At 34.7% G+C, this 23,965-nt stretch overlaps 4 protein-coding genes, 1 long non-coding RNA gene and 2 pseudogenes across 5 annotated transcripts; 4 read left to right on the top strand and 3 right to left on the bottom strand.

Moving 5' to 3' along the window:
- Nucleotides 1–3: 3 nt before the first annotated feature.
- On the bottom strand, nt 4–2,641 carry LOC106380838 (cytochrome P450 90A1; the record flags this gene model as incomplete). Its single annotated transcript, XM_048760955.1, has 5 exons — nt 2,021–2,641; nt 1,531–1,680; nt 1,192–1,440; nt 128–217; nt 4–33 (listed from the first exon to the last, which is right to left on the bottom strand). Coding segments are annotated over exons 1-5 (1,032 nt in total), but the record flags the coding sequence as incomplete, so codon positions are not given.
- Nucleotides 2,642–6,383: 3,742 nt separating this feature from the next.
- Nucleotides 6,384–9,600, top strand: LOC111202676 (annotated as a pseudogene).
- A 2,349-nt stretch (nt 9,601–11,949) lies between these two features.
- LOC106379247 (WUSCHEL-related homeobox 7) lies at nt 11,950–13,912 on the top strand. The gene is made up of 2 exons (XM_048746945.1): nt 11,950–13,305; nt 13,395–13,912. The coding sequence occupies exons 1-2, from the start codon at nt 12,939–12,941 to the stop codon at nt 13,601–13,603; spliced, it is 576 nt and encodes a 191-aa protein (XP_048602902.1). The 5' UTR covers nt 11,950–12,938; the 3' UTR covers nt 13,604–13,912.
- A 792-nt stretch (nt 13,913–14,704) lies between these two features.
- LOC106422797 (26S proteasome non-ATPase regulatory subunit 7 homolog A) lies at nt 14,705–17,120 on the top strand. The gene is made up of 10 exons (XM_013863594.3): nt 14,705–15,014; nt 15,204–15,296; nt 15,383–15,464; nt 15,641–15,737; nt 15,842–15,917; nt 16,007–16,065; nt 16,227–16,349; nt 16,468–16,525; nt 16,601–16,686; nt 16,773–17,120. The coding sequence occupies exons 1-10, from the start codon at nt 14,828–14,830 to the stop codon at nt 16,836–16,838; spliced, it is 927 nt and encodes a 308-aa protein (XP_013719048.1). The 5' UTR covers nt 14,705–14,827; the 3' UTR covers nt 16,839–17,120.
- A 118-nt stretch (nt 17,121–17,238) lies between these two features.
- On the bottom strand, nt 17,239–18,641 carry LOC125581465. Its single transcript, XR_007319075.1, has 2 exons — nt 17,689–18,641; nt 17,239–17,598 (listed from the first exon to the last, which is right to left on the bottom strand). It is a non-coding gene; the product is annotated as an uncharacterized LOC125581465 (long non-coding RNA).
- A 22-nt stretch (nt 18,642–18,663) lies between these two features.
- On the top strand, nt 18,664–19,738 carry BNAANNG01510D. The gene is made up of 2 exons (XM_013863418.3): nt 18,664–19,109; nt 19,247–19,738. Exons 1-2 carry the CDS (start codon nt 18,703–18,705, stop codon nt 19,485–19,487), a joined length of 648 nt encoding a protein of 215 aa, XP_013718872.1. The 5' UTR covers nt 18,664–18,702; the 3' UTR covers nt 19,488–19,738.
- Nucleotides 19,739–19,970: 232 nt separating this feature from the next.
- LOC106422632 lies at nt 19,971–23,883 on the bottom strand (annotated as a pseudogene).
- Nucleotides 23,884–23,965: the final 82 nt, after the last annotated feature.

Here is a 23,965-nt window from a genome sequence, read left to right on the forward strand (position 1 = left end):
GATGTTAGCTATACGAAGAGTCTCGTTAACGACCTGAATCAAAAAATAGAGTTGTGATGAGACATTACTAGAAAGGCTAAAAGACAAGAAGAATATTAATACTAAGCTTTTAAGTAAGTAGACTCACACATTGTGTGAATGGCATTGACTTGTAATCGCTCCATTCAAGACTCTCCGAATCACTCTTCTTCATTACCCTAATCGTTTCATGCTCTTCCTGTTTTATTTCAAACAATAAAGATACCATATCAACCAATAATAAAATAAAAAGGTTTAAACCAAAAGTATAATTAGGTCACATTCCACCAGCTTTGACCTGCTTCTTTGGCAAAGTTTTGGTTCTATTCGTGACTAAGCGACGATGCCACTAAATCTAGTGACTATTAAAACCATGTTTACAAACAAAACTAATGACGTCAACAGACACCTAAAATGGGATGAGAGCTTGTCGGTCGCAACACAAACATATTTATGATAATAATACTTTTATCTTTAGTGTAAATGTATTATTTAGTGGGGAATATTCGAACAAAGTAAGATAAAAGAAGATGTAATAATGCGTGTAGTTGAGGAGACAAACTGGTCAAATCTGTGAAACTGTAACTCCTTATTTCAACAGCATTTAACATTTCTAATATCACGAACACATGTAATGATGATGTCTAGGGTTCGAGAATGACTTGTTTGACTTTTATACGGTAACTCGTACCTTTTGCATGTTGTTTTTCTTAACACTTTTCACCTTCAACCACTTAACAATATGCTTAATTTAGAAATGTGAAGTTGATCGATGAGAATAGATACTACTAATGTAAAATTAAACTTGATGCAGGTTTTAAAGGATCTAGCATGACTAGCTTATAATACATTATTTATATGAATATATAACAATGAATATATTTTGGCTAAGAATTTGTGTGTTTGATAAATTATTTTTTGCTGTTGTCCAAAAAAAAAATTTTTTTTTTGCTTTATCAATCATATAGACAACCAAAATGGATTAAAACAGTCCAAATGGTCACATATATCATCAATAAATCATTTGAATTAGTTATTGCTCATTTGTATGTCAAAAAAACTCTATTCTAAAAAAAAACTCTAAATCTAAGTTTGAATTTTTGCTACAAGTTTTTTTTGAATTATCAGAAAAAACACAAACACATGCATGTATACGAACATTGAAAAAAATACCTTGAGTTGAGCAAGAGCTAGAGGAGTTTCGGTGACAAATTTAACGGCGAGAGTCATGATCGTAGAGGTTGTTTCATAACCGGCGACGAGTATAGCCACCAAGAAATCAACAATCTCTTCATCGGAAAATCCTTCATCCGCCGCAAGCAACGCCGCGAGCATATCTTTCTTTCTTTCCCCTCCTTCTTCCTCCTCCTTCCTCCTTTTCATCACCACCACCGTCAGCTCTTCTGCCACCTTCCTCCGCGCCTTATAAATACAAATATATATTGATTAGAAAATAGCCTAAAATGATTAAATAAATAATAAGAGCAATTAAATTAATTTAATAAAAGATACTTTGATGGCTTTGCGGTAAGTGGTGGAGAAGAGAGGGATAGGTAGAGAAAAAAATCCTTCGATGACAAGAATATACTCTTTCCTTAATCTTTCACTCCATTCCCCTGGATCAAAGCTCATCAACTGCTTCACCGTTAGCTCAAACGTTATCTGCATCATCATCATCATAACACATATATCATCTATAACATGCATGCGGTGACTCGTCGTGACTAACTGAGCCAAGAGCTCAGTCCGGTTATTCAATTAAAAAAATGTGATAAAAACGGCGTCTAAGTGGCAAATCGATCATAAACAAAACAAGTTTTCTAAACATTATTCACCGTATGTTTTTTTTCTATAAAACTCCTAGTTATTGCTTAATCTTTGATAAAACGTCTAATTACTGTTTAACAAATTTTCTTTTCTGTTTAACAATTTATTTCCTTGATTTTTCTTTTGTTCTGATATAAAAATTAATGGGTTTAATTAATTTCGTGATATTTAATACCTTTTTGGCTTCTTCCATGAGGAGAACACGAGAGGACCAAGAATCAAGATTAAACTGGACTAACCGGTCAATATCGAGCATAAGATGGTCTTTAATGATTGAAGAGTTAGCGAAGCTCATGGTAAGAGAATGCATACGTTTATGCAAAGAACCTTTCATAAGAACTAAAGAGTGTTTCCCCAAAAGGTTACATATGGAAGCTGGATAAGATCCCTCGAAAAGCTTCCCTTCGTTCTGAAGAACGAACCGGTTCATTTCCGCATCGGCTGAGAAAATCGTCGGTTCACCGAATAGATGCGTCATGAAAACCGAACCGTACCTTGCCACTCTCTCGTCGATGAAAGGCTCAGGGTTCTCAGTCTTGTAAGCTTTGATCAGCTGCAGAGTCTCGCCTATCAGAGGATAGCCGAGACTTCCCGGAGGAAGACCCATCCGCCTGTAACGGATGCGGCGAATGAAAAGGAGGAAAGCGGCAGCGACGGAGGAGAGGAGGAGGATGAAGGAGAAGGCCATTGATGATGATGATGGTTGAGAGGATTGGTGATAAAGAGAGAGAGAGAGAGAGAATTAATGGAGAGGGAAGAGTGGGCACACGGGGGGGGGTTCTGCACCGAGTAGGACCTTTCATCATTATACTCTTTTGCATTCTTCTTATTATTATTCTTCATAATTATTATTTTTTCGAAAAAATTAAAGCATTTAATATTCCATAAATTAATGAACAGCTGAATAAGAAATAATTATCATTTTATGGTGATATCATTCTAAATTTGCTTTATGTTTTAAACAAAATCATTAAGAATCGGTAACTTGAGGCATAGTCTTGGAGTTTAGTTTGTTTCTATTTTTGTCAACTAACTTAAAGCATATTCGGTAAGTGAGAATTTGACTGTATTTAGTTAATTTGGATCTTGTCTTAAACATTAGATATTATTAGATTTTTATCATATATTATTAGCTTTTATGCAAATATAATACATGCATTATTTTTTGTTATTAAATGGTGTGTTATCACAAATACATAGAAAAATTTGTTATAGAGCTACAATATCATAAAATTATTATTCTAGATCATTTATATATACATTAGAAATATGGAGGAAATAATAAATTTGGTTCCATTTTTCAACTTATTACATTGTTGAATAGATTGATCCTTTGGAACCTAACATGAAATAAAATGTATACAAAATCACAATACTGTCTATCAAAAAGTTACACGTGAAAACAGAACAGTCGAAACATGGTTATGGAAAAATTTGTTAGTAGATGAGTTTTAGAAGGTTGAAATCATGTTTTGGGTTTAAGATAATTAACCATGTTTCACGTAAATAAATGTAGGCTAGTTGATAAATATTTCTCCTAATAGTCGAAACATGGTTATGGAAAAATTTGTTACTGTATATACATTACACGTGAAAACAAAACAGTCGAAACCGAGGTTGAAATCATCTCTAAAAGCAGTACGTATAATGTACAATATAATAAAATTTAAGAGAAACATTTATCAACTAGCCTACCCGAAGAAACAACCGTCGAAACCAACACCTGAGAGATTAAAAGACTTGAGATTACATTAGTAGATGAGCTTTGGGTTTACCATCATGAGTTATAATTACTCCCAAAATCAAACATGATTATGGAAAAAATAGATAATCGATTTTCAAAAAAAAAGAAAAACATAATCATTCCACGAAACTTTTTTTTTTTTTGTTCAAAAAAAAAAAAAAAAAGTTACGTGGAATGATTATGTTTTTCTTTTTTTTTTGAAGAGTAGCTTGTGCCTTGTTGGTCCACAATTTGCCTATAAACACCTCATATGTCTCTCTCTTTTTCTCACCCGAAGTTCCCATTTCATGAGTTTCCCGTCATCTTTTTTTTTAAAGATATATTTATGTTGTCTAATAAAGTTAGGCCTCTTCATAATTTATTAGTGATAATACTAATTATGTTCAGAACTTCATGATGATTTTTGATGTACTTACATCTGACTTTTACGCGTTACACTTTTAGTGACATGATATAGAAATGTGGGTTGATGTATACATTAAAATTGAAAGATTAAAAGATGTTTTGGGGACCAAATCTTCATCAATTTGGTTGGATTTGGGGGTTTCTTTAATTATTACCCCTTAATTTGCATAGTATCAAGTATTCCGTTCTAGCTTTCACTTTATTTTGTTTATCACTGTCACATGTTATCCTTTCTCATCCACTAAGAAACTAATGGAGTAGTTTATATACTCAAAACAAAAATAGTTCTACTAGTTTATACACCAAAGGAGAAGAGGAAAATGGGTCAAACGGAAAAAGAGCAAAGAGAAGAGTAAAAGCAAAGTACGTAGTGATTAGCAACACTTGCCTCTCTTAGTTCTAAGTTTAAATTGCAATTAATATTCTCTTTGTTATATGCTATAGAATCTCAGTGTGAGTCCCCACTTAAGATCACATCTTCAATCATTTATAACACATGCATTTCGTATAAAGTTATGAAGTGAACATAATAATTAGCACTACAAATACGACACTAAGGCCTAAGTAAGACCTATAAAGAAAAATCACATCAATGTCATATAAAAGGCGAATTGGTCTAAATTCTAATGATTCAGTATACTCCTCTCATTTCAGTTTAATTGTCGTAAGTAAAGTTTTTGTTTCAAAATAAATACCATTTTAGAATATCAATTAAAAAAATATTAATAATATTCTATAGTTTGTTTTTTATTAGTTAAATTATGGTTAAATATATAAGTAATGATGTTTTTATTTTAGAAATATGTAAAATTAAATATTTTTTAAATTTGTGTGTATAAACCTAAAATGACAACTAAAATAAAACGAAAAAAGTAAATGTTTTTGCTGACCCTAAACCACATTCTCATGTTTATTTCCTTCCTCAACAAAGCAAACACTAAAAGTGGAATTTCTAAAAGCAGAAATAGTTCTCCCCAATTGTTTTTTTTTTTTCTTCTAATAATTATAATATTGAAATGATAGTGGTTTTTAAATTAGTGTTCTCTTTTCAGTTGCTCCTCGAGTATTTGAAGTATTTCTTTTATTCTTCTTTAGCTAGCACACTCAAATTCCCCAAAGTTTTCCTCCATGTAGATAGAGGTGAATACCGTGAAGTCACCACTAGAATACATTGATATCCACTCCAGGAGACAGCCTTTTAAGTATTCATGTTGGACACTAAAATTGATGATGATAAGACATGCAAATGCATGTCATTTCTTGTAAAGGACACAGGAGTTACAAAAATTGTTTCTATTTGGTTATACTGCTTGACTAGTGTTTAGTGTACCATGATAATTATATCAAACGTTGAGAAGAAATGTTTACGATCTAATGACCCATAGTGTCATACAAAGATGAAGCATTACTTTCACAAAAATATTATCAGTAACATGTGATGAAAGCAGAGTCATCATAACCCAATATGTGCCCCCTATTTTATTATTATTAGTATCACTATTTTAATCTTGAAGATTTGACACGTCTTCATTCCGATTAGTTGTTATGATTATCATGTGTATCAAATTTAATATAGTAGATAAATACTCCCTTCTTAGTGGGTAAAGAGATAAAATTATAACAATATAATGTTGTCGCATTAACCTGTGTCCTTGGATAGCTATAAGAGCAACGACGCTTTACTATACTATTATATGCTTGCAATCTTGTATGTTTGAGGCTTAGGCCAATGCATGCCTCATTTGAGAATTGATACCATATGATTCATTTTTTTCATTATTATTGGCGATGTAAGTAACTGAGATGGCAAGAATGTTGGATTTTTCAACATCTTAATTTTAGGAATTCGGTATGGAATATTCCAGTTGTATATTAAAAAAACTAAAGCTACCACATCGGTATGGTATAAGAAGATTAGGATTCAAACTGATAATAGATGAGTGGGATGAAGATGTGTGATTTGACAAATCACGAGACACACGACATACGATATCTTAAAAAATCCACGTGTGAAGTGAGTTTTCAGCTTCTGTCCAAAAAATGCAGATGCCTCTCTAATCTCTATTCCTCTTCTTTGGCCTTATCGTTTGGATAATTTACTTATCACTCTCATTATTCGTACTTGCCTGTGACCCGTACACATAATCCCATTATCACATCTCTTACCTTTTTCGTACTTAACGTTATATCTTCTTACGTATCAATACCCTAATACTTCATCTGTTTCATAAAATTACATATTTTAGAAAAAAAAATTATTACAAATTTTTTTTATATATATTTTCAATGTATATTTTATTAAATAATTGCAAATTAGAAAAAACGTAATTGCACTTATTGAATTTTTATTAGTTTAAAATTATTTTAAAAAATCACAAAAAATTATGAAAATTTAATGTGTTTTATTAAAATCTGTGAAAAATCTAAAATATACAACATTTTAAAATATACTATTCACAAAGCAAACTTATCTCTCTTCTCCATCTATTTCTTACATTTTTTTCTTAATACCAATGAGTGAAAAAAGTTTTAGAATCCTCTTAAAATATCAATAATTAATTAAATAGATTGGTAATAAGATTAGAGTATTTTTTTAGATTCACCCCTAACATTAAGTAATAAAAATTTGCCAACTCATATTATGTTTTTGAAAAAAAAAATACAAAAATAGTAGTAATTCTCAAAAAAAAATTAACGTTGTTAAAAACGCAAGCAAAATCCTAAACCATAAATCATATAGATTAAATCCTTGACAAATCCATATGTGCCAAATCAGCATAAGTTAGTTTTTGAGAAAGTTAAAAAAAGGTTAAACTATGGTAATTAGGTAATGTGAACATAACAACACACAGCTGTAAAACCTCAAATGACATCCTTGGAAAACAGTAATTAATTTTTTACTATATTTTAAAAGAACGATAGTTTGATAAAACTTTTTTAACTAAACGTGGCCGTTCTGTATTATACTCTTTGACACAAGTCTTTTATACGTTCGCGACTTTGATATCCGATCTTATTAGGGTTCTACCATGACAAAACCGCGACAGAAGCTCTTGGAGGATCGTCAAACTATCCTTGGTCGTCGGCGACTTTACGCTGACGAAAACTCATTGCCGATCTCAACTGATCTCATCTACGAGATATTCTTGAGACTGTCGCCTAAATGCATAGGGAAATGCCGTTGCGTATCGAAGCTATGGTCTTCTATAGTTGACCGTCAAGAGTTCACAGATCTGTTTCTGAAACAATCTTCTGCTCGTCCTCAGCTCTTGTTCGCATGTGAAATTGGCTGCAAGGTATACTTCTTCTCCTCGACTCAGCCTCAAAATCCGGAAGAGTACACGCCTCCTATAACCGCCAGCTATCATATGAGTTTACACTTGAATCATGCGTATCAGATTCATAGTCCTATACGCGGTTTGGTCTGTACAAGAGGTTTCAGTGGAGGCTTAAAGGGAAGGAAAAGACCAGAGATGGTACGTGTGATATGTAACCCTAGAACAAGACAATCCTTCACTTTACCGAGGATGAATACAAGGAAGGGGTGTGAGGTAAGAAGCTTTTTTGGGTATGATCCCGTTGAGAAGCAATTCAAGGTCTTGTCAATGACATTGTCACATGGCAAAGATGACGCCATGCACCAAGTTCTGACGCTAGAAACTGGGAAACTTTTATGGAGAAGGATCGAGTGTGACGTACGTACCTCATTGTCCTGGATCTGAACATTCTGTATGCATCAATGGTGTGTTGTATTACAAAGCTACACCCAACATGTCTTCTTCTTCGGATGATATTATGATAACTTGCTTTGATGTTAGGTCTGAGAAGTTCATGAGCTTTATTAAAGTTACGGAAACTTTCAGTGGAAAAGCAACTCTGATCAACTACAAAGGGAAACTGGCTTCACTTGCGCCCAAAGGGTCTTATTTTTTTGGTAGAGAAAATACAAGTCTTGAGATGTGGGTTTTGGATGACCTAGAAAAAAAGGAATGGTCCAAGCATAGTTACAAACTTCCTCCCCAGTGGGAGAATGTAGTTTCAGAGTCCATCATTTGTGTTGGAGTGACTGGTTCAAATGAAATTGTGTTCTCAGATGACACTCTATCCGACCTTTTCTATGTTTTCTACTACAGTCTCGAGAAGGAAACTATCAGAGAAGTTGAAATCCAAGGAATGGAAGAGTTTCTGAAACAAAGAGTTGAAATCCAAGGAACGAGAGTTTCCGAAATGTAGAGTTTACACCTTTCTAAACCATGTAGAGAATGTGAAGCTTATGAAAGATGTTTTATGACTTCATGACTGAGCTAGTTAGACTGGATCCTAAGTTCTCATTTCAATGGATCACAGGAATATCCTAGTAGAGGCATTTATCTTTCTGTTGGTTTTGTGTTGTTCTCTTGTCTATGATATGTATGCATGTTTTCTAAATGCATACCAGCTATCCTTGTTTACTGGTTCATGAATGTTTGTTCTAAGCTAAGAAAAATAAAATAAAGTGAACACCACACAAGCAAATAAAGGACACAGCCAATCCAAGTATTTATTTTATTCTTCTTTAGCTAGCACACTCGAGCTAACCAAACTTTTCCTCCATGTAGATAGGGTGAAGACCGTGAAGTTAATTACCACCAGAATACATAAATATCCCCTCCACGAGGCGCCCTTTTACGTATTCTTGGACACCAAAATTGATGATGATAAGGCATGTCATTTCTTGAAAAGGACACAGAGTTTCAAAAATTATTTAGGCCATACTGCTTGACTAGTTTACCATGACAATCAGTAAGAAATGAATTAAGAAATGGTTGCGATATGGTTTTCACAATCAGATTTAATAAAACATTTTGGTATTTTAACATTAGAAAACTATATTTGTGATAAAAAAAAATTTAGAATTATTCTACGGAATTTCTCTATAAAAGTCTTTTCTCTCACCTAATCTTTATCTCGACGCACCGGTTCACTACGCATAGAGGGGTTAACTACTTTGTGAGATCAGATAACTACGGAGGAGGTTTAATTCAGCTGGTGCTGCATAAACCCATCCAAGTGAGAGAGAGACTTGTGCCCCAAGTTATGTGTGATTATTTATATTCGTAACTTGAAGTTGAGACAATGTTATGCGTGATTATTTATATTCGTAACAAGACTTGCTTTACTGGTAACATCCAATTGAATCCCTTGGCAAAAAAACATCCAATTAAATCTTGTAGAACACATGCTCCTCTCATCTTCAACGTTTGAGACTTGAGAGAGTGAATGAAACTCCGCCGTTTCGATCCCTGATCACTGATTCTATGTTATGGTCAGAAATGGATCAGGATCACTGGCCAAAGCTTGATAAAATTTTCTCAGATGGTGACACATAAAACATCCTGTTGTTTTACTCTTGTTGAACCGTGTCCCGTTTTAGTATGTGGCTGCCGAGAAGTGTGGTGTTTAATAAGATACACGATTACTCCATGTCACTTGGGTCCCAAGCCCAAGATCATTAGAACACATAATAACTGGTCAGTTTAGCTGGTAAGTAAGAAGATTGCACCGTAGGATCAAAGTCAGCAACAAACCATAATGTCTCTTCCTTTGAATTTTGCTATAGCCCATAAGCAAAAACAAAAACCTATTAGTTCGTTAAGCATGTAAGGTCTAAAGGTGATCTCCATGAGAAATAGGTGTTTGGGTTTGTGACGTGAATTCATATACATAACGTGTGTGTTCTTCACTTATATTTCAAATTTACGAGTGTGCAATGGTCTGAGTTCAAAACTAATATAGCAATTTCGATCTTAGATATTCGAATTACAAAAGCATGCATATTTATATAATGAATGGCAAATTAAGAGATTAGTTATAAAAAGTTGTAAATACATGAGTGAATGGAATTAAACTTTTGTTGAGTTATGTTGGATGAGTCGGCGACAAACGTGAGGGAGATCAAATCATCAAAAAAGGAACCTTCTCAAGCTTCGTGAATGGGGGTCTCTGTCTCTACTACATGCCCTACGTTTTCAAGCGTGCCATAATTTCATGCCCTTGTTTTCCTGATGAGTTTTCATTTTCTTATTTACTTTGTTAGTCTGTAAATTTTTATCAAAGAATTAATTCCGGAAATAATGATATAAAGTTGAAAAAGACATTTATGAGTGTATTAGTGACATAATATATAGTAAAAAAAGTGATAAAAGAGATAATAATAATATGTTATCTTATCGTAAAAACTTTATATTAAGTTGGTAATGCAGAAATATAACTTCATGATGGTTTAATTACTGGATGATGATTTTCTCTCATAGACGTGTGATTTTGCATGGAAGAGAGGGTAAAATCTAGATAATAGACATTAAAGGATAAAAGCACAAAGGACACCAATTCACATGTTCGTATATGTCTTCTTTATCTTGATTGCTACCAATATGAAATCAAAATAACTTAGACCACTTGCTTGACATGTAGTATTTATTTTCTCATAAGATTTCGTGGTTTGAAACTTTTGATGTCAAAGAAATTAGATAAACGACATTGACATGGGAGTTAGAGCTGAAAACCCTAAGAGCTAGTACTCTAGACTCTAATAGCCAAATTTATGTCGCATGAAGTTTTATTTCTCATAAACATTATATAATCTTGATAGAATATGTATATTAAAGTATGGTGCATGGAACATCATTGGGAATTGCATGTAGTGGGCAGTACAATGTGAGACCACCTTCAACTTTTTTGACTTGGATGAGAACACATTCCTCTCGAACTAGTACGCATCCCATATCATATGTATGTAAATATACCGCTAGTTACATAAAAACAAACAATATATACTCACGTATCACTGATAATAACTATACAATATAACATTATTCCAATGAATTAAATATAATGAAATTGTTATCTAATAATTTTGTATGAATCCAAGTAACAAACGCCAACGTATACTTTGACTTTGAGGCCAACTCGATCTTCATTCTTTTTTGTTTCTTTAAAGTTTACAATTGAATTTGAAACTGTGATATAATATTGTACGTATTTGTGTGTTGTGTAGTAGAGAGACTCTTGTTTATAAAAACAATGTTTGGTTTATTTGAATTGTCATTTTATTCTTTGGATCTCTAGTCTTCGTTTAGCGACTCGTGCATGTCTTCCTCAAAATCGTCACCCGCTAGTACACCTTTTTTTTGTAACTCAACCCCTAATATACTTCACGAACAAAAAACTCACAATGATATACATATACTTCTCTATGCAAAGGGTCCAAAACACTTAAATCAAAATTTTTAAGTTACCCCACTGCGGTTTTTGATTCATTTTGTATAACTATTTTGTTGTGGAAAAACTTATTCAAATGTAAAATATGAAAACGCGTTAGATATAACAGACTAATAGACATATATAAAATTCTATCAATATAAATACTTTAGAATTCTATAATAGGAGAACAACTCAGGAAATTGTCAGGAGAAAAAGACTAGGATAGCACCAAACCAAGTTTTTGTTCCCAAAGTAGCACTCAAGGCTCAAAGTCACAAAAATAGGTTTCATTAAAGAGTTAAATATACACTTATACCCCTTGGGTTAATTAATCCAAACCTTAGGGTTTAGAGTTAAGGGGTGGGGTGGAGTTTTGGAATTAGGGTTTAAAATTTTATAAAAAATAAATACTAAAATAAAAAATAAAAATTTTAAAATAGTTTCAAAAAGTATTTTTAAATTATAAAAAAAAATTGAAAAAAAAAGTTAAAAAAAAATTTCGAAAAAAAAATTTCAAAAAAAAATTTCAAAAAAAAATTTCAAAAAAAAAATTATAAAAATTTCGAATCTGAAAACACATAATCTGAAACTATAAAAAAAATTTCTTTTTTTTATTTTTATTTTATTTATTTTGTTTGTTTATTTAATTTTAAACCAAGGGTATTAGGGATATTTTACTCTTTAATGAATGTCATTTTTGTGACTTTCTCCTTCTAGTGCTATTTTTGAGACATAAACTTCAAAAGGTGCTATTATTGACAATTGCCCAATTGTCAGCGATCAAGCTTAAAACTTTTCTGATTAAATGATGCATTCCTTGTCAAAAAAGAACCATTTTTCTTTTGAGTTTAATATTTATTGAAAAATAATTCTATAATACAAACACCTGACTTATACAAGGAATTAAGTACAGTTTCATAGACAGTTGAGTTATTGATTTCAAATAATAAATCCTTAAAAAAGGTTCCACTCAATTTTATAATCACCACTGCCGACCAGCCTCCTTTATCGAGTGACAGCTTTTTGGAAAATTTCCGTTAATTCATGAGCTTTTCAATATGTTCACACAATAATATAAGAAAATATTAGATTTAACTTTTGCGGCTAAGTTCAGATAATCGTTCGAGAGAACTGATCACACGCTAACATGTACTCACATCAGAAGAAATCAAACTTTACTCAACCCACTGCAGGCTACTGAACATAATATAATATATACCACATTTAATCAACAACCAAATCAGTATATAACTACTGAAGATTACATATATGTAAATGCATATGTAGCCCTATCTAGTTTATTATATTAGGATTGGAAAAAAACGATCAAATCTTATTTAAAAAAATCACTCACTTTCAAAAACAAAAGCATGCATTTCGTAATAAACAACGCACTGATTCTGTTTTATTTCTTCTACATCTATCATACACAACACTAAGTAAACGACACAGAACTTAGACACATTTATTTAATTATTATCGTTATTGTATCCTTTCGACTGTTTTTTTTGGGGAGAAATTGTATCCTTTTGATTGTTATAAAATAACAAAACATATATACAAAAATTCAAAAAAGAACACCATCAAATCATGTCTATATATTCAAACCCTCATACATTCACATTTCTAAGTCCATCATAACACACCTAATCTCATATACAAAAACGTATTCAAACCAAACACTAATATTTGTATTGAAATAATGTCGTTGGAAGGATTCTCCACTAAAGCTAGAGGCTTAGGTAACAATAATAACATGGGAGGTGGAGGAACAGGGACTAAGTGTGGACGGTGGAATCCAACGGTGGAGCAAGTGAAACTTCTGACGGATCTGTTCAAGGCGGGGCTACGAACACCAAGCACCGATCAGATTCAAAAGATCTCTACAGAGCTGAGTGTCTACGGTAAGATCGAGAGCAAGAACGTGTTCTATTGGTTCCAAAACCATAAAGCTAGGGAAAGACAAAAGCGCCGTACAATCTCCACCGTCGATTACGATCATCGTCAAGACACAAATCTCTCTCTTTCTTATCGACACAACCCATGTCATCACCAAACACCACCTAAAGGTTAATAAAGATCTATTTACCATTTTCCGACAACATGTTACATTGTATATATGCACATGTACTAAAATGTGTTTTTTCTCTCTCTTTAGATACTTTTGAAGGCCGTGAAGAAGAGGAGAATGTGATAGAGACATTGCAACTCTTCCCATTATCGAAGGTTGAAAGAGCTGATATTACTGCTGCCAGCTACGACGAATACATAAGAGAGCATGTCAATACGACGGTGTTTTCCACATACTCATCATGCGGAGCTGAGATGGAACATCCACCGTTGGATCTTCGACTAAGCTTTCTATGAATGTGTTTTCATTTAACGACTCTAATGAAAGCCAAAAAAAAACACGAGACCCAAATTTGCGCGGAGTTATATGCGAAGAACTCGATCAGAAGATGATGTGCTGGAATTAACATTGGTGTCAAAACTCAAAAGAATATTCATGAATAAAATTATCAAATATTTTCGGTTTAATGGATTAGCTAGGTTGGTGTAGCACTTTAGAAGTTGTAGTGACATCTAGCTATCATGCGACTGGGACGAGGAAACTCGTACTTGTAAGTTGTAACAACCGTATAATTATAATCGTATCTTGATCAGGCATTACTATTATGTGTTTTTTTTTGGTAAACCATTAATTAACCTTATTACACCATTTTTTTTGGGTCCGACTGGTGACTATTCTGAAAACAAAAAAAACAAATAGAAAAAAAACGTAGAAAAATAAAATTGCAGGAATGAAAAAAAAAATGGTTGTTTCATGCCATATTTAACATGAATAACTTTGTTTTTTATTTCTCTACATAAAAAAATGGTAGAGAATGCGTTATTTCTCGTCGTTCCTTGGTCACCATTCATAGCCACATTTTATTCTGTGTACAATTTATCAAAAATTACAAGAGAATATAATAAAAAAAATAGATTACAAAAAAAACATTGCAATGGGTTGAAACTACTCTAGTTAATTAAATCATTTGGCATATAAATATGAAGAATCTTTGTTGTCTCAATTAAGGGATTGGTCTTTAAACACAAGCACTGCTTCAGTTATTTCCATTTGGTTCGTTTTTTTTTTGGATTATATGAGGGTATTCTGGCTCTACATAAGTGGTCCAGACTAGTCACGTATTATCACGTGTCGGTCGGTTTTCTGACAATGCCGAAACGTTAATTCTCCTGTGACTGGGAGTCGAACCCTGGTGGTTTCATCGTATTGACCTTTTTTCTTCAAGTTAATCACCATCAGACCATAAGTCATGGTTGATTTGGTTTGGTTCGGTTATCTCTCATCCTTAATCAGTTAACCAGTTAGCAGCCTCTTCATATCGGGCTTAAGATCTAAGCCCATTATCATCTTACAAGCCCAATCCAGAACGGAGTAATAATAAAAAGAGTAGTGAATAGCTCAGGGGAGTTTTCCTGGAGAAGAAGCAAAAGCTTTGAAGCTCCGTCGCGAAAAACCACCAGATCGGAACTTCTCCACTGATCGGAATCACTAGTAGCAAAGCAAAGGCTGATTCTCCGAACATGGACGTGATAAAGACGCAGCAGATATCAGCAAGGACCATCGAGAAGGTCGTCGTTCACCCACTCGTCTTGCTCAGCATCGTCGACCACTACAACCGCGTCGCCAAAGACTCTCGCAAGCGCGTCGTCGGCGTTCTCCTCGGAAGCAGCTCCCGCGGCGTCGTCGACGTCACCAACAGCTACGCAGGTATCGCCTCTACCTTTCTCAGATCTCAGATTCTAGCGAGATGTGCGCAATTTAGGGTTTAGGATTTCGATTGAGCTCGGTTAGGAGTTGAATTGAGTGAAAAAATATAATCTTTGGATGATTTTTAATCTCTGGACACGTCACCAGGAACTTTTTTTTATTAATAATTTGGTGGATTTGATTTTGTAGTGCCGTTCGAGGAGGATGACAAGGATCCGAGTATATGGTTTCTTGATCATAACTATCATGAGTCCATGTTCCACATGTTTAAGAGAATTAATGGTACTTCTTCTCTGAAAGGCTAAAGCTTTAGACTGTATTTGAAGGTGTAGAAAGCATGTTTTTAACAAAAGCTATTTCCTTTTCAGCTAAGGAGCATGTTGTAGGTTGGTACAGCACAGGTCCTAAACTTCGGGAGAATGATTTGGACGTTCATGCTTTGTTCAGTGGGTTAGTTTCCACCTTAATCTTTTTGATTTATTGGATATATTCTAATGTTTTGTTGAATTGGGAGATTGATTGAGGATAGATGGATCGGTTTTAAGTTATGACTGAGCTTTTTCTTAGGACATCTTCTTGTAGCTTATTTTTAATGAAGAAGCTTTGGTTTGCTGTTGGTGCTGCAGTTATGTTCCAAATCCTGTGTTGGTTATAATTGATGTCCAGCCTAAAGAACTTGGGATCCCCACTAAAGCTTACTATGCAGTGGAGGAGGTCAAGGAGGTAACATACTCTTCCTAATCTTTTTTTTTTCATTTTGTATAGTTGTGTCCTTATATTTGAACCAGCTTGATTGAAATACGTCATTGTCTATTGACTCTGTTCAGAATGCGACTCAGAAAAGCCAGAAAGTCTTCGTTCATGTTTCTACAGAAATAGCCGCTCATGAAGTCGAGGAGATCGGTATGTATACAAGGTTAATATCGTCTTTTATTATTGGATTTGAGGAAAGTCTTCTGACACGTTCGTGGCTTATTCGTGTTCTCTAATAGGCGTGGAGCATTTGCTCAGAGATGTGAAAGACACGACGATCAGTACCCTTGCGACTGAGGTATTTCTCTTTACTATATTTGAACGTTTCATTATCACCCCTTCAGTACTGAATTCATGATGAGTGTCTTGGAGGATTCATATCATTGCGAAGTTTGTATATATGAACATAATAGTTACTGCATAAGGACTGAAATAAATTTGTATTGTATTTTGCACCAGGTCACTGCGAAACTTACTGCTTTGAAGGGGCTGGATGCACGTCTCCGGGAGATCCGGAGTTACCTTGACCTTGTAGTTGATGGGAAACTCCCTCTAAATCATGAGATTCTATACCATCTGCAGGTTAGAACTTGTTTAGTGTTCTTATTCTACAATTATGATTATAAACTTCTGATTTTATTTTAGCTATGTCTGCTACTGTAGATGTTAGCTAATGATGTATTCCTCTTAAAATCTTCAGGACGTTTTCAACTTGCTTCCGAATCTCAATGTGAACGAGTTGGTCAAGGCCTTCTCAGGTGAGTTTCTTCCGTCAGTATTATTATCGTTGTACTGCTTGGATGCATTAGTCTTACTGAGTTTATTATGTGCAGTGAAAACGAATGACATGATGCTCGTTATCTATCTATCGTCTCTCATCAGAAGTGTAATTGCGCTCCACAACTTGATCAACAACAAGGTTAGATCATAACTCTTTCACTCTCATGTTCCTAGCACTGCTGATTACTTTTTTTGTGAACTTATTCTTGGGATGCTATGTTTCAGTTGCTGAACAAGGAACATGAAAAGGCAGAGGACTCAAAGCCCGTGGCCATACCCGCCACAAGCTAAATTGTCCCTTGCGATGAAGGCGGCTGCTGTGTGTGTTGTCTCTCCCAATAGAACAAGTGGATGGTTCGAACGAGTTTAGTTTGGCATCAGGTTTCTTTCCGAGTGTTGACTTTCATCTGTTGTTCTGATTCTGAATGTGTCAAAGAGGCTTTTTTCATTTTTATCTTTCAAGTTGGTTAGGGCTTAGAGTCCTTTTTTGAGTGGGGTTCATGATGATACACAGTTTCACTATTAATGTGTCGAAATCTCCACAAACATTTACAATTCAAGCTGGTTCCATTATTCAAAAGTGCCTCTAGATCGAGTTCTAGTTCATCAACAATAATACAGGTTTAGAGAAAATATCACTTAAATTATTTAAACCATTACAAAAATATAAAATATAATTTTAAAGTATAAATGAATAATTAAATAAAACTTACCAGTTAAAAGGTAAGTCCTATTTTATTTATATTTTAATAAATTGCATTACATACTTTTATCAAATTACTTATTTTATACTACTTTAACCATTTATAGAACACTGCGGCTGGTGGTGGTTTCTTCTCACTAAATCCGTATAGACCATCAGTCTCTGCCATCCATGTACATCGAGTACATCTTTTAAAATCTCTAAGCGCATCGTAAATGTCGAACACACCTTTTGTTACTTTGCCTTGATGAAATTCACAAAAGTATAGTGTACTATTAAAAAAATTAACATAAAACTGCCAACGATATGATTCACCGTTCTTAAGAGCACGCGACCCTATGTCATCATCTGCTGATTTACAATGCACATCAAGAATATATGTATTATTATTCTTAATTTCGACTTTCATTAGTGGTCCTGTAATGGGAATTTTATAACCTTCTGAACATATCAATGTTATTATCACCATTATGGTTATAGCAAACCAAAAAATATATGTGAGCTTTGTCTTCGATGAGTTTGTCATGATGATATGCTTGTAGTAAAGGTATTAATGTAATCAAGAATACATAATTTATATAGAGCAAAATTAACTTATAATAATTTAATTTAAGTACGTAAATTAGTTAAAAAGTCACTAGAGTTTTTGAGTAGTTATAAGAAAGCAAAGTTGCTCAAATAATTCCAAAGGGTATTAGATTTAGAGAAATTAATTGTCTAAGATACATTTTCCCATTGAAAATAACTTTCTCTCAAATAATTATGAATCTCAAATATGCCCTTTTATATAAAGTTTATAATCATTTTTCATTATATTATATAATCTATTTTATTAAAATAGTAACATGACATATTGATATAAGTGTGGTCTAACTATTTTAATACAATTATTAAAACTTCTTTTAATTATTTAAAAGAAATTGATCAAAAAAAATTTATTTAAAAGAAATATTATACAAAGAAAACACAAATATAACTAAAAATACAATTATAAAAATTAAATTTCTAAAAAAATGTAAAACAAAAAATATATTCACATTTTTAAGAGAGGATCTAGTATATAATTAAAATAACCACTACAAAATACCATCCAAAGTTATAAAGTATTACAATAAAAAGACATAACAGATGCTAAATTAATTTTGAATAGCTAAATTAGTTAAAAGTCACAAAATATATGTATTTACTATAAAATAATGTATATTAATTTATGTTGAAATAACCTTAAATTAAAATAAATATGATTCTCTTCTCTGTGTTTTTTTGGAGAATACAAAATCATTAAACAGGCTCTGAACAGAAGTAACAGAGTACACGAGGAGTCACTGTTTGTCTCGTGTCCCGATTTGGTTTGTTTATTAGTATATGTCCCACCAGGTGAAGTAGCGCGAGAGAAACTTTGCCTTGAGATCACTTACAACTTGCGAGGAGGATTCATCATCTTGGTGGGTGATGGAACCCGTACAGCCACAACTCGATACTCTTGTCTCTGCTAAAGCAATCCATGGCTCAAGTGGCTGTGATGACGACAGAAAAGAGCTCATCACCAACAACGGAGAGTCTCATCAGAGCTTCTCCAGCGGAGAGGAGGAGGAAGATGAGATGGTGGAGGATGAAAATAGGAGATCTAATGTGTCTGTGTGTTCAGTGGAAGTAGATCTGGAGCTTGGTTTGCCTGAGAAAGCGGTGGTCCATTTGTTGTCGGAAGATGAGAAAGATTGCAGAATCTGTCACATGAGCTTGGACTCCGTGAATCTTGAATCCGGTGTTCCTATCGAGCTTGGTTGTTCTTGCAAAAATGATCTCGCTGCTGCTCATAAGCATTGTGCTGAGACTTGGTTCAAGATCAAAGGAAACATGTAAGAAAAATATTGTCTGAATATTTGGTTAATTTTGTCGGAATGTTTCTATATTTAGAAAGTTTTCTTCTCTTGAGAGAATGATGCTTTGTGAAAAATATAAATAGTGTGACTATTTCTTGGTTTGGTTGCATCAGAATCTGTGAAGTATGCGGGTCCATTGCTGGTAATGTTATTGGAACCGTTGAGCCGGAGACTGAGAATAGTCGGAGTGAAGTAAACGGTACAATGACGCAAGCTATGAGAACATCTGGTCCACGGTTGGCGGAAGCTAGAAGCTTCTGGCAAGGTCACCGGTTCTTGAATTTCCTTTTAGCTTGTATGGTCTTTGCGTTTGTAATCTCATGGCTCTTCCACTTCAACGTTCCCTCCACATAGCAAAAAAGTAAGAGTCTATCATAAAAAAAGGTAAGAGAAGAAAAAAGGGTTAAAGAAGCAAAAGTACATCCCTCTTGTGCCTTGTTACACTTTTAAGTTCAGTGAAGTTTAGAGAGGAGGAAAGAGCTTAAGACCTAGGAGAGCTAAGTGATGTCGATTTTGCGGGTTTTCATTTCCATCTAAAAATGTTTTGCGGTTGCCAATAATGTATATAAAGCCTAGCTTAATGGAAGTGCAGTATTGTGAAGTCTCTTCTCTCATTTCATTGCATTTATGAGAAATCTGATCACTTATACATTGCATTTGCATCCCACGAGTTCAATGGTTCAATGTTAAAATCCATTTTCATGAGATCAGAAGGTGGTAAGAAACAATCCATAAACAATAAGCAAAATCAAGGAAATGAAAACTTTAACAACTAGGTATCATGAAAAAAATCTGGATTGAATAGAAGAAGCAATAATGAATCATTGAACTCCAAGTTGAAAAACTCAAATCATTGAATGTCATAATGATCAATGGATATTCTTTATGAGACATAAAGAATCTTTGTCCTCTCATGAACCTAAGTACAAACTAGAAATCTAGTATAACCATAAGAAAAATATCCACCTTCAGTTTCCAAATAATATTATTTGCAACAACAATATTAAAAGCATATAATCAATAAAATTTTGTTTGTTTTTTTTTAGCTATTTTTCTTTAGTTTGTTTTTTTCTTGTATAACTAAAAGGTATAATAGATATGTTAATAAATATATTTCAGCAACATTAATAAAATAAAAAAAATAAGGATAAAACTAGAAAATTTAACAAAACTTATGCATTAAAAATATAAAACGACACTTAAAATGAAATAAAATGTTAATCAAATACAATCTGAGTGCTTAGGTCTTTTTTTTTTTTGAACTTAAAAAAAATTGTTGAATGCTTAGGTCTTGGGCTCACAGGTTTGTTCTCTCTTTGAGGCAAATGTTTCAGCAACCAACAAAGGGAAAGCTATGGTAGCATCACAGTGCACCTAGAAGAATGATCCATCATAAAAAAAAAATGTAACTCTAGAACAACATAGTGTAGATGTGATGAGAGATCAAAGAAAATTTTGAAACAGACCTTGACAGTTTTAGCAGATCCTCTTATTTTACCCCAGGACACTGCTTCATCAGGGCGTGCACCTGAGTCGCTCCCATCAAACTCTTGCCCTGTGTTTATGAACACAGCGTAATCCGCACCGTTACGCATCATGTTGGCATTACATATGTGGTGCTTCGGCAAGCCCCCTCCAAGAATGATCATCCCTGTCTTTCTTGGAGTTGCATGTACTGCTTCGCCATTCATAGATCTTATATCTATTCATAATTCATAAAACATTAACTGGTTAGAGGACCATATCTTGTAATATTCTATGGCATTGCCTCATTGAGTTAAAGAAGGTACCTTGCACTACGTCGATGACAAGGCCAGAGGTGCGAAAGGAGTGAAAATAAAGCATATCGCCGAGAGAACCATCTGTTAGCCCCGGGCAGAACACTGGAATGTTCATCTACAAACACACCACAAGACGCTGGAAAATTTCAATAAACCATGCAAAATAAAATTACTTCAAAGGTTTAGTTTTGATGTTACCTTGTAAGCCCAATAAAGGTATGAACTCTCATTGTTTATTTCTTTTCCCAGCCGTGCTAACAGTTTAGAAGGTGTCCACAACACATTCTACAATGAAAAAAGAAAGAAGGTTTCATTATCTCCTCTCGTTACATTTGGTTACAAGCAAAACGGATACCTCTTGTTTCTGTTCCTTGAGCATCTCATCAAAGATGGGAATGATCCAATCCTCAAACTTGCAGTAGTTATCATTAGGAACCAGCAAGTTCCCGATTCGGTTTAGCTTAGTCCCTTTGAACGCAGATAAGCACCTGGTAGAGAGAAGTCACCTTTATATGTAGGTGCAAGGCATTTTATGAGATCTTCCTCTACACCACCAGTTGTTGTGACTATAACATCAACCTTGCATAATCAATCAGCAACTTTTAAGTAAACAAAATTATTAAAGCCAGAGTCGAATCTGAGATTTCGGAGGCTATAAACATATTTTTTAAAAAATTTAATAAATAAATAAAAAATTCCTAAATCAGTCTAAAAATCATAATTTTTGGAAGTCAATGCTAATGTTTCAAACGGTTGTGCTAAGATTCGGTCCTGATTAAAGCCAAAGCCAGAGCCGGATCTTAAAATTTTCCAGGCTATGAATATATATTTTAAGAACTTTAATAAATAAATAAAAAAGTAGCAGGAGTCTATTCCTATATAAAAATCATAATTTTTTAGAGGTAAGGCTAATGTTAGCCAAAGCTCAATAGTTTTTTTTTTGAACAAACTATTGAGCTTTGGCTTGAAACATTAGCCTTACCTCCAAAAAATTATGATTATTATATAGGAATAGACTCCTGCCAAAGCTCAATAGTTAATATCCATAAACAGATCACTAACCATATGATGCTGAACAAGATATCGAATTGTCTCTCTAACACCAGAAGAAACAAGATTCGAAGTGAATCCCAGAAATATCTTACACCTCAATGATTTTTCAAAAATCAAAATTGTAATCTAGAGAGAGGAGAGAGATTTTTTCTCTCTTTTCATCTCTCTTTCCTCCTCCATCGCGTTAGGGTTCGGCCGTTCTTCTTTCTCGTTTTCGGTGGTCGGCGGTCGGTTTCTAACCGTCGACCACCCGTCTTTTTCGTTTGCTGTTCAGCTTCAGTCTCTCCCCTGCCTTCCTCTGCTTCCATCATCGCCTCTTTGCTGCTTCTGCTCTGGATCTCTGATTCGTCGGACCTAAACAGAAAGCTAAAGTGTTCTAGCATTCTCTGGAGCGAGGGCGAGGCGCTGTAAAGTAGATCCGAATCAGGCCGCTTGTATTTGCTTTTTGGGTTCGAGCCACTACCGACAGATCTGGGTCAGATCCGTCACCCCTTGCCGTGGAAGAGCGGATCTTGAGCGTCGCTGCCTCTTCTCTGTTCTTTCCGTCTTGCCGTGTCAGTGCTCCTCCTCCATTGAAGCGAGTCAAGTCTGTAGAGCCTCTCCTCGAAGACCTGGTTTCTTCAGAGCGCGGCGGAGCTGAGACACTCCGTTGAGGGCCTCTTCCTCAGTCAAGCTTACCTTCAACTTCCCATGGCACTTCCAGCTGCAGTTGTCTACTCCGATTTGTGGGTGTGCTCGGGTTTGGGGACTTTCCCGTTCTGCCGCCTCCGTTTCAGAGGCTCTCATCTGCTCTTTTGTTCCATGCTTTGTGGACTTTCACGAGTCTGCCTGTGCTTCAAACGCCGGAAGGAGACTTTCGCTTTGTTAGTGTCTGCCTCTCCTACTCCTCTGCTCCGGGTAATTTATTGTGTGGAGTGGCCGGTTTTAGCCGTCAACCTACCGCCTACTCCATCAGAAAGTGCTCGTCATTGGCCAGGTGTAGTCTTTTGGGTTTGGATAATGACCTTCTGTGCCTAAATCTCTGGACTGGGTTTTTGATTGGAGCTAGTTCATCGATGCCAATGGCCGGGGCCGGAATTGTCAACCGCCTCCGCCTATTGTGCTCTGAGCGACCCTTGATCTTCTCCTTGTCTGCTGGTCCATTTCGATGTTGACCTACCGGCCTCTATTCAAGTTGTTTATGGTGACCTTGTTCCTTGGTTCTAGCTTCGGTTCTTGCAACTTTGCTAGACCAAATATGTTTCTAAGTGTTTTTTTACTTTTTTTGCAACATTTAGGAACCATCAAGCTTTAATAGCAGAATGGGATCCAAGTTAAGCTTGTATCAAACTTTCATTTTCATTAATGATATTCACATTCTTAGCAAAAAAAAAAATATCTTACACCTCACGGACTCCTTTTCCTCTTCAGCTACCGTAGCTTCATCAGCAAGTCTCCAGTCTAGCTTCAAAATACAATTCAAACCCCATCATGTTAGGTCAATGTCAAAAGTAAAAAAAAAAATTTGAAGTTTTCTCGAAACCATTTTATTGACGATATCAATAGCTTCGCCGAGATTCGAGGCTTGGAATCCTGTGGTGAGCATTGATCGGAGAAGCTTAGGGTAATTGACTCCTTGATTAAAATCGTATCCTTCGATTTTGTCGCACTTGCCTTCTAACGGTTCGGATTCCTTGAAAACCGTGGAGTGAACGGTAGAGAAGACACGATCCTCCTCCATATTGGTCGAAGAACGAACTGGAACTGTGAAGGAGTTCTAGGGTTCTAGGACAAGAAGCTTTGCTGAGAAATGATTGGTTCGGTCCGAATCTAAACTTGGTTTTTAAATAATCCCGCGGCATGACGCTATTGGATCCGGTATTGGTTTAGTTCGGTTTATCCGGTACACTCGTATATGTGTTTTTCTTTGCGGCTCTGTTTCTGATGGTGCTGGCTCCCTCCTAATTCAATTACTCGAAAACTTAAATCAATAAAATCTTACATATTTATTTACATCCT

This window comes from Brassica napus, chromosome A2 (assembly GCF_020379485.1).
Source record: "Brassica napus cultivar Da-Ae chromosome A2, Da-Ae, whole genome shotgun sequence".
NCBI classification, from domain to species: Eukaryota; Viridiplantae; Streptophyta; class Magnoliopsida; order Brassicales; family Brassicaceae; genus Brassica; species Brassica napus.

Coding starts and splice junctions, on each gene's coding strand:
- BNAANNG01510D (XM_013863418.3), top strand. CDS start 18,703: ATGGAACCCGTACAGCCACAACTCGATACTCTTGTCTCTGCTAAAGCA. Junction 19,110..19,246: donor TTCAAGATCAAAGGAAACAT/GTAAGAAAAATA, acceptor TGGTTGCATCAG/AATCTGTGAAGTATGCGGGT.
- LOC106422797 (XM_013863594.3), top strand. CDS start 14,828: ATGGACGTGATAAAGACGCAGCAGATATCAGCAAGGACCATCGAGAAG. Junction 16,066..16,226: donor TCAGTACCCTTGCGACTGAG/GTATTTCTCTTT, acceptor ATTTTGCACCAG/GTCACTGCGAAACTTACTGC. Junction 16,526..16,600: donor GTTGGTCAAGGCCTTCTCAG/GTGAGTTTCTTC, acceptor TATTATGTGCAG/TGAAAACGAATGACATGATG.
- LOC106379247 (XM_048746945.1), top strand. CDS start 12,939: ATGTCGTTGGAAGGATTCTCCACTAAAGCTAGAGGCTTAGGTAACAAT. Junction 13,306..13,394: donor TCACCAAACACCACCTAAAG/GTTAATAAAGAT, acceptor CTCTCTCTTTAG/ATACTTTTGAAGGCCGTGAA.